General features: G+C 67.4%; 1 protein-coding gene across 1 annotated transcript; it reads right to left on the bottom strand.

Annotated features, from left to right (window-relative positions):
* Positions 1-1,513: 1,513 nt before the first annotated feature.
* Positions 1,514-8,490, bottom strand: LOC129737405 (polyunsaturated fatty acid lipoxygenase ALOX15B-like; the record flags this gene model as incomplete). Its single annotated transcript, XM_055727327.1, has 12 exons — positions 1,514-1,693; positions 1,824-1,994; positions 2,244-2,344; positions 2,729-2,850; positions 3,180-3,349; positions 3,525-3,611; positions 4,181-4,381; positions 5,549-5,692; positions 6,008-6,253; positions 6,833-6,902; positions 7,859-7,943; positions 8,256-8,490. Coding segments are annotated over 12 exons (1,812 nt in total), but the record flags the coding sequence as incomplete, so codon positions are not given.
* Between the last annotated feature and the right edge of the window lie 1,980 nt (positions 8,491-10,470).

Here is a 10,470-nt window from a genome sequence, read left to right as displayed (position 1 = left end):
CGCCGCGAAAGCTTCTGGGTAACACCGCCCCTCCCCCTCATGCCCCCCCCCCACTGCCCCCCAAGGCCAGACCCGACCGCGGGACTCGGGGGCGGGGGGAGGCACCGGGCCAGGGGGGCGGAGGGGGGGGGTGTGGAAGGTCACAGGTGACATCACTGGTGACATCGCCGGTGACATCACCTGGCCTTGGAGACGGACTGTGGCCCCGGGGTGGGCGGGGCAGTGGGCGGGGCTATGCAAATGATTGTGTGCACGTCGTGCAGCGGCTTGGGACATGCTGTGCCCGTGGTGTCCCCTGTCCCCATGATGTCCCATGTCCCCCTGGGGCATCGTGTCCCCATGGCCGCGGTGTCCCTCATCCCCACACTGAGCTGTCCCCGCACTGAGACGTCTCCATGGTGCTGGTGTCCCTCACCCTATGGCTGGAGTGTCCCCATGGCTGGAGTGTCCCCATGGCTGGGGTGCCCCTCACCCCCACAGCTTTCATGTCCCCTGTCCCCAGGGGCATCATGTCCCCATGGTCATGGTGTCTGTCATCCCCACAGACCATGGTGTCCTCGTGGCCATGGTGTCCCACATGCTCACGATTATGGTGACTCATGTCCCCATGTTCTAGGGTGCCCCTCAGTGCAATGACTGAGGTGTCACCATGTCCCCATGGGCTTCTTGTCCCCATGGCCATGGTGGTGCCATGGTCAGCTGTCCCTTGTCCACAAACATAGTCCCAATCCGTGCAGGGGTGGGGGAGGGGCCACGTTTATTCCCTGTGTCCCCCCCACGGTGGAGGGACACAGGGGACATTCAGGTGGGGGCTGCTGGGGAAACTGAGGCAGGGCTGAGGGAGGTGGGGACCTTAGAGATGGCCCAAGGAGATTGGGGACATCCTAGGAGGGAGTTGGGGACATCTGGGGAGGTTGGGGACACACTTGGGGATGGTCCAAGGAGGTAGGGGACATCCAGGAGGGTTGGAGACATTCCATGGTGGGGGTGTTGGGGACACACTGGGGGGGTGACGATGGGATGGGGAAGGCTGGGGTGTCCTGGGGGAGGTTGGGGACACACCAGGGGGGTTGGGGACACGTTGGAGGGTGGGGGGATGGGGAGGCTGGGGACACCCAGGGAAGTTGGGGATGACCCAAGGAGGTTGGGGAGCCCCAGGGAGGGTTGGGGACATCTAGGAGGATTGGGGACATCCAGGAGGGTTGGGGACACATTTGTGGCTAGTCCAAGGAGTTTGGGGACCCACCGGGGGGGCGGGGGGCGGACACACCATCCTTGGTGCGGGGTGGGATAGGGAGGCTGGGGACATCTGGGGGGGGGGAGCAGGAGACACACCAGGGCAGGGTTGGGGACATGTTGGGAACACCACGGGGAGGGCTGAGGATGGTCCAAGAAGGTTGGGGCCATTCAGAGGGACTGAGGATGGTCCGAGGGAGTTGGGGACACTCGGGGGGGGTTGGGACACCCTGGGGACACGGGGGGGGGGGGGGGGGGGGGAGCCCTGTGGTGGGGCTCAGATGGAGACGCTCTCCTGGACACAGGCGGGGTCCAGGTAGGGGTACGGCAGCGCCAGCCCCGCGTTGCGGCGGCGGATGCGGCGGGAGATGGCGGCCAAGCGGCGCCGGAAGGTCTCCAGGAGCTGCTGGGGGGCTGCCCCGGTGAGGAGCTCCTGGGGGCGGGAGCCCAGCGGGCGCTGGGGGCGAGGGGGTCATGGGGGGCCCGGACACCTGGGTCACCAGGGGGGTCGCTGGGTGCCCACCCAGGTGTCTGGGTCCCTTTGGGGGTCGCTGGGTGCCCACCCCACTGCGCGGGTGCCCTCTCACCTGCTCCCCGCCCTCGTAGCTGACGACGCTGAGCAGGGCCAGGAGGGCGCCGGTGGCACTGGGGGACGGGAGGGTCCCCAGCAGCAGCTCGGCGGTGGCCTCCTCCTTCGTCCTCGGTGGTGGCCGCCGCAGTGTCCCCGGCGTGTTGGGCATCCAGGCAGCGTAGTCATACTGGGGGGGGGGGGGCGGGGTGTCAGGGCGAGGGCTTGGGCACCCGGGCCGCCCAACCTCTGCTGGGGTCACCCGAGTCCTACCAGGGTCGCCCAGGTGATTGTAACATCCCCAAGTCCCCAGGTGCCACCAAGGTGGCTCCACGGCCACCTCTGAGCCCCACATGGGCGCTTGGGTCTCCGCACCCCCCAAGTTCCCCCACACCCCTGTGTCCCACCATGTCCCGATGCCCCCCCCGCCAGGTGCCACCTGGCCGCTGTTGACGGCAGCATGCCGCGCGGAGCAGCAGAAGATGATCATGGTGACGAACTTCACCAGCTCGGCGCGGGTGCGGAGCTTCGAGGGGAAGCCTGGGTGGGGGGTGGCAGGAGGTCAGCGACGACCTCACCCGCCATGGGCAGCCCCCACACGTGGTCCCCCACCAACCTGCCACAGGCGCGGCGTGACTGTGGCCACCACATGCCCAGCTCGTGGCAGGACCGTGGCCACGACCATGGCACGTGACCAGTCTGGCTGTGACCGTGGCCGTGACCATAACCACGGCCGTGGGGTGGCCAGGACAACAACCAGCACCATGATGTGACCACGACCATCGCCATAACAGTCACCATCACCACAGTCATTACCATGGTGTGACCACGACGATGGCCACGATGGTCACCACCATGGACAGTTGTGACCATGACCACGGCCATGGCCATGACTGTCACCGTGACCATCCTCGGGCCCCCTACCCGTCTTCTCGTTGCTCAGGGCAGCGTAGGTGAAGATCTCGCCCACCCAGTCCTGGAGCTCGTAGTCCTCGGCCACATCACTGTCCTCGGGGTAGTAGAGTGCCACGATCCCCTGCACTAAGCTGGGCCACCACAGGGACATCAGTGATAGGAGGACAGGGCTGTGTCCCCTGCCCCAGCACCACCCCAGCAGCTCCCAGCCCTGTCCCCATGTTCCCAGCCCTGTTGCTGCCATCACTGATGTCCCCATCCCCATGTCCCCATTCCCATCGCCACTATCCCCATGTCCCCATCCCTGTGTTCCCATCCCCATTGTCCCATCTCCATCATCCCCACCCACGTCCCCATCCCCATTGTCCTCAACCCTATGTCCCCATCCCGTTGTCCCTTCCCCATGTCCCCAACCATGTCCTCCCCACCTCCGTGCCCCATCCTCATGTCTCCACCCCACCTCTTGATGGCCCCCCAGATCTCCAGGGCGTCGTCGCGGTAGTAGTAGTTGGGGATGTCGGTGACCCCGCGGTTCTCCAAGTCATCAGGGACACACAGCTCCGTGTAGGTCAGCGCCGCCGTCCCCCGGGCCACCAGCTCCAGCGTCCCCTCCCGCCCCAAGGCGGTGGCCTGGGGACACCACCCCCTCTCAGTGTTCTCCCCCAAGACCCCCAGTTCCACCTGTCCCTGGGGGATCCAGGCATCTGGGTGCCACCAGAGTGGGGTGCAGGTGCCTGGGTGCCACCAGGGGGACAGAGGGGTCCGGGTGCCACCCGGCGGGGGGACACTCAGGGGTCTGACTGACCTGGTCGATGATCCCCCCGGGGTTCAGCAGCGTCTCCCGGGCCAAGATGTTGATGTGGAAGGTGTAGCAGCAGTGGGGCAGCAGGAGCTGAGGGGACATGGGGACATGAGGCATGGGGACACTGGGGACATGGGGACATTCAGGACATGCAGCATGTTGGTGATGGAGACATGGGACACATAGGGACATGGGACATGGGAGTGATGGCAACATGGGGACATATGACGTAGGTGAAGAAGATATAGAAGACATGGGGACACTGGGGACATGGGGACGTGGGGGATATGGGGACGTGGGGGACACTGGGGACATGGGGACATTGGGGACATAAGGACAGGGGACATGTGGACATCAAGGACATGGGGACATCCAGCATGTTGGTGATGGGGACGTGGGACACATAGGGACATGGGGGTGAGGGCAAGATGGGGACATCTGACATAAGTGACGGAGACATAGGAGACATGGGGACATGGGGGATATGGGGACCAGGGGGACTCCAGGGACACGGGGACATGGAGATGTGGGGGGGTGCCCAGGTGTCTGGAGAGGTCCCAATGTCTGGAGGGACACAGGGTTTTGGGGGGGGGGGGGGTGGGTGGTGTCCCAGGTGCCGGGGGGGGGGTGTGCCCAGGGGTTTGGGGGGTTGGGGGTACCTGGTAGAGGGGGTGGCAGGTGGGCAGGCGGTGGGTGGCCAGGGCGAAGGCCTCCCCGAGGAAGTGGCTGTGCAGCAGGTGGGTGACCATCTCGTGCAGGGCAAAGTGGGCGCCCCTCACCCACAGCTTGGCCAGCGCCCACCCCCACGGCCCGTCCCCCGGCAGGAAGATGGGGGCCTGGGGGCCGGGCTGCTGCGACAGCTGGGGGACAGAGGGGGTCAGCGGGGGGGACGACACGGGGGTGGGGGGGAAGGGGCGAAGAGACAGGGGGATGTGGGGACACCATGGGGACCAGGGGGACATGGGGACACATGGGGACACCACGGGGACCAGGCGGACATGGGGACACAAGGGGACACCATGGGGACCAGGGGACACTATGGGGACATGGGGAACATGGGGGGACATGGGGACCAGGGGGACATGGGGACACCACAGAGACATGGGGACCAGGGGACACCATGGGGACCAGGGGGACATGGGGACACATGGGGACACCATGGGGACCAGGGGACACCATGGGGATATGGGGACACCATGGGGACATGGGGGACATGGGGACACATGGGGACACCACAGAGACATGGGGACACCATGGGGACCAGGGGACACCATGGGGACACATGGGGACACCATGGGGACCAGGGAACACCATGGGGATATGGGGACACCATGGTAACATGAGGGACATGGGGACACCATGGGGACATGGGGGACATGGGGACACATGGGGACACCAGAGAGACATGGGGACACCATGGGGACCAGGGGACACCATGGGGATATGTGGACACCATGGGGACATGGGGGTCATGGGGACACATGGGGACCAGGGGGACATGGGGACACATGGGGACACCAGAGAGACATGGGGACACCATGGGGACCAGGGGACACCATGGGGACCAGGGGGACATGGGGACACATGGGGACACCATGGGGACCAAGGGACACCATGGGGACCAGGGTACACCATGGGGACCAGAGGACACCATGGGGACATGGGGGACATGGGGACACATGGGGACACCATGGGGACCAAGGGACACCATGGGGATATGGGGGACATGGGGACACATGGGGACCAGGGGGACATGGGGATACATGGGGACACCATGGGGACCAGGGGACACCATGGGGACATGGGGGACATGGGGACACCTGGGGACCAGGGGGACATGGGGACACCACAGAGACATGGGGACACCATGGGGATATGGGAACATGGGGATGTGGGGGGACATGTGGACACCGTGGAGACACAGGACATGGGGATGTGGGGACACCATGGTGCCACCACGGGGACACCACGGGGACCAGTGCGACATGGGGACGTAGGGATGTGGGGGGACGTGGGGGGCGGGGTACCTGGATGGCGACGGGCAGGAGCTGCCCGCGGGGGCTGAGCCAGAGCAGGCAGAGGGGGGCGGCCAGGAACTGGGGCTCCCCCGCGATGCGCCCCGTGGGGACCCCCTCCAGCAGCGCGTAGTCAGCCAGGAACACGCGGCCCCCCTGCGCATCGGGGCATCGTGTGCCCCCCCAAACATGGCTGGGACCCCCCACCCCATCCCAGACACCTGGGTCCCATATACACTGGGGTCCCCAGCACCCCCGGCACCGCCACCCTGCGCCGGACACCTGGGTCCCCCAGCATCAGCGCACGTCGTGCCCCCCCCCCCCCCAAAAAAAAACCCCAACCCTGGGTTCTCCTCCCAACCCTGGGGTCCCCCAGCCCACCCTGGATGCCCGGCACCCCCCAAATACTGGGGTCCCTGAGACCCCCACCCACCCTGGGCATGTGGGACCCCAGACCCCGGGGGGGCTCACCTCCATCTCGCGCTGGAGGGTGGTGGCGGGGCCGAGGCTGGGTGCCACCATGGGGGGGGTGACGGGGAAGTTGGGGGGCAGGCGGGCGCAGCGGCGCAGCAGCACGGGGTTCACCCCGCTCAGGTACTGCGCCCCGAAGAAGGCGTCGTCCTGCCAGTGCTGCAGCACGTACTCTGCGGGGGGGTCAGGCACCTGGGACCCCCCCTCAGGCACCTGGGACTTCCCCCCAGACCCCCGGGACACCCCCTCGGACGCCCGGGACCCCCCAGACCCCTGGGACCCCCCCCTCAGGCACCTGGGACTTCCCCCCAGACCCCCAGGACACCCCCTCAGGCGCCCGGGACCCCCCTCAGACCCCCCCTCAGGCACCTGGGACCCCCCCTCAGGCACTTGGGACCCCCTGCAAGACCCCTGGGACACCCCCTCAGGCCCCCAGGACCCCCCCTCAGACCCCCGGGACCCCCCCCAGACCCCCGGGACCCCCCCTCAGGCACCTGGGACCCCCCCTCAGGCACCTGGGACCCCCCACAAGACCCCTGGGACACCCCATCAGGCCCCCAGGACCCCCCCTCAGACCCCCGGCACCCCCCCTCAGGCACCTGGGACCCCCCCCTCAGACCCCCGGCACCCCCCCTCAGGCACCTGAGACCCCCCAAACCCCTGGGACCCCCCAACACTTGGGTGCACCCAGACATCGGGACCCCCCCCCCCCCAGTGCCTGGGGCCCCCTGGACATTGGGGGACACCCGCCCCCAGGCACCTGTTTCCCCCCGCTGTGGGGGAGGGGAACCCACCACTGATGGGGGTCCCGGGCGCCCCCAGCGCCTCCTGAATGTCCTCAAAGCTGCGCCAGGAGTCGCCACCGCGAAGTCCCCGCAGGCGCACCCGGACCTGGCTGGGGACAGGGGACAGGGGGACATGGGCAGGGGGCGGGGGGACAGGGGACAGGGGGACATGGGCAGGGGGCGGGGGGACAAGGGACAGGGGTAGGGGCCATGGGGCCATGGGACATGAGACAGGGGACAGGGGGAAGGGGGACAGGGAACGTGGGTGGGGGGCACAGGGACATGGGGACACTGTTGGGACACGATGGGGACACGGAGGACATGGAGACACTGGGGATGAAGGACGTGGGGACATTGTGGGGACACAAGCACATGGGACATAGGGACATGGGGCATAGGGACACTGCGGGGACATGGAGGACATGGGGACACCATGGGGACACCGTGGGGACATGGGGGACACCATGGGGACACCGTGGGGACACCACACAGGGACAGGGTGGGGCAGTGGTCAGGACACTTGGGGACCCTTGGGGACACAGAGGGGACACTGACGCAGCGGCGGCGCGGGCAGCGATGCTGGCACGGTGTCCCAGGGGAAAGGCCAGGCTGGGGGACAGCGGCGGTGGTGCTGGTGACACTGGTGACGCTGGTGACGCTGGCGACACGGGTGACGAGGCCGATGGGGGGGCCGGGGGGGGTGGCCAGGGGCACAGGGTGGGGGGCAGCGCCCGCAGGTGCCAGGGCCACCCCGGGGCGTAGGGCACCAACCTGGCGGGAGGAGATGGGTCCTGCTTCTAGGGCTCCCAGTAACATCCCAGTCACCCCCAGTGCCCTCCCAGTCCTCCCAGTCCCCTCCCGTGCCTCCCTCCCAATGCTCCCAGTGCTCCCCAGCGGCCCTCAGTTCCCTCCCACTGCTCTCCAAGGGCTCCCAGTGTCCCCCAATTCCCTCCCAGTGCCTTCCCAGGGCTCCCAGTGTCCCCCACTTCCCTCCCAGTGCCCCCCAGTTCACTCTCAGTGCCCTCACAGCCCTCCCTGCTCCCTCCCCAGTGCTCCCAGTCCATACTGGAAGGCCTCCCGACGCTCCTTCCGCTCCTCCTGGCGCTGCTGCAGCAGTTGCGGCTCCCAGGTGGCCCCATTCGGTGTCCGGGCTGGGGGACACGGGGACACATCACACAGGTGTCCCCAGTGTCTCCAGTTGCCTCCCAGTGCTCGCATTCCCCACGGCACGGCAGGTGGTGGGAGTCACAGGTGTCCCCGTGTGTCCCCATGGTGTCCTCTTGGTGTCCCCTTGGTGTCCCCATGTCCTCACGCCCCCTTGATGTCCTCACGGTGTCCTCGTGGTGTCCCCATGTCCCCCCATGTCCATATGACACCGTGTGTCCCCATGGTGTCCTCTTGTCCCCACGTCTCCATCCCCCCACATCCCGCATGTGCCCCCGTGTCCCCCCGTGTCCCCGCACCGGTGCCCTCCCGCAGCTCCAGGAGGCCGCTCTCCAGCCAGCGGTAGCAGGGGAAGGTGGCCCTGGGGGTGTCCCCGGTGTCCCCCTTGTCGTCGTTGTCCCCCAGGGGCCCGGTGACGGTGACGCAGGCGCAGAACCAGCGGTCGGGGACAAGGGACACCAGCGGCTCCTTCCACAGCCGCAGCAGCAGGAGGGTCCCCAGGGGCCGCGCCGACGTCACCTCCACGGCCACTGTCTGCGGTGGCACCGCCTGTCACCCCCTGTCACCCCTCGTGTCACCCCCCCATCCCCCCCTCATGCCTCCCAGTCCTCCCCAGTCTCTTCCCAGTTCTTTCCCAGTCCCTCTCCCAGGTCCCCACCAGTCCCCTCCCAGTGCCCCCCGGTTTCTGTCAGCGTCCCTCGGTCCCCCTCCAGTCCCTCCCAGCCTCTCCCAGTGCCCCCCTAGTCCTTCCCAGCCCCCCTCTAGTTCCTTCACCCTCCCAGTGCCCCTCCAACCCCTTCCCAGTCCCTCCCAGTGACCCGCAGTGCTTCCAGTCCCTTCCCAGTGCCTTCCCAGTCCCTTTCCAGTCCCTCCCAGTGCCCCGCAGTGCCTCCAGTCCCCCTCCAGTCCCTTCCCGTTCCCCCCCCAGTCCCTTCCCAGTCCCTCCCAGTCCCCCTCCAGTCCCTTTCCGTCCCCCCCCCCAGTCCACTCACGGTGCCGGGGCGCAGGTGGTGGAGGGGCCAGTCAAGGTGGCAGGGGGGGCTCTGTCCCCTCGTCCCCACCAGGCTGAGGGACACAGACGCCAGCGTCCCCCCCCCCCCACTGGGACCCCCGTCGTCACCCTCACGTGGTACCGCACCCCCCCGCCGGCCACCGGGGGGTCCCCTGGGGGGGACAGGGTCCCCTCGGGGACATCTGGGGACACTGGGGGCCCCCTGGGGGAAGACAGCGCCACCGGGGATTCCAGGGTCCTTGGTGTCCTTGGGGTGCCCTGGGGTCCCTCCGGGGTCCTGGGGGTGCCTCCGGGGTCCTGGGGGTGCTCCCTGGTCCCTGGGGGTCCCTGCTGGGCGCCCCCCGTGGCACTGCCGGCTCCCCTGGGGCACTCCTGGGTCCCTGCACCACCCCCACAGCCCCAGTCCCACCCCAGTTCCTCCCAGTTCACCCCCCCAGTTCCTCCCATTCCCCGGCCTCAACCGGTCAGAACACTCCTGCACCCCACAGGGACCCCTGGGTCCACCCAGTTACACCACTGGGCCCAGTAAGACCAGTTCTACCCCTGCTTGCATCAGCAGCCCTCGGACCAGTTACACCCCAGCCGCATCCCAGTTCCAGCCCAGTCGCACAACTGGGGCCGGAAGCCATCCCGGTTCCAACCTGGCTGACTCCAGTTGCACCCCAGTTCCATCCCAGTTGCACAACTGGGGCTGGTCCCCAACCCAGAGGCATCCCAGCTGACTCCAGTTACACCCCAGTTCCATCCCAGTTGCACAACTGGGGGTGGGCACCACACCAGTGGCATCCCAACTGACTCCAGTTGCACCCCAGTTTCATCCCAGTTGCACAACTGGGGCTGGGCGCCACCCCAGTGGCATTCCAGTTGCACCCCAGTTCCATCCCAGTTGCACAACTGGGGGTGGGCTGCACCCCAGTTCACCCCAGTGCCATCCCAGTTGCACCACTGGGACTGGGCCGCACGCCAGTTCACCCCAGTGCCATCCCAGTTGCACCACTGGGACTGGGCCGCACGCCAGTTCACCCCAGTGCCATCCCAGCTGACTACTGGGGCTGGGCAGTTACATCCCAGTTACACCCCAGTTTGCACCCCTAAGCCTTGGCCCAGCACCACTCTACCCACCTGATCCAGTACTGGGGACCCAGTATGACCAGTTACACCCCGGTTTAGACCCCACGGACCAGTTTGGACCACTGGGCTTGGCCCCCAGCCCAGTTCCATCCCAGTTTGGGCCAGTAAAGCCCCCAGTCCAGAGCACTGGGTTTGCCCCTTGCCTCAGGGACCCCCCAGTTCTCACCACCGGGCCCAGCGCCATCCCAGTTACACCCCAGTTATCCCCCAGTTCAGACCACTGGCTTCAGCCGCCCGCCCACTTCCATCCCAGTTTGGAGCACTGGGCTCGGCCCCCATCCCAGCTCTGCCCCAGTATACACCACTGGGCTCGGCCCCCCCCATTCCAGTTCCACACAGTTTGGACCATTAAAGCCCCCAGACTGGAGCAC

This window comes from Falco cherrug, chromosome 15 (assembly GCF_023634085.1).
Source record: "Falco cherrug isolate bFalChe1 chromosome 15, bFalChe1.pri, whole genome shotgun sequence".
NCBI lineage: Eukaryota > Metazoa > Chordata > Aves > Falconiformes > Falconidae > Falco > Falco cherrug.
This window is presented reverse-complemented; position numbering and strand designations above follow the sequence as displayed.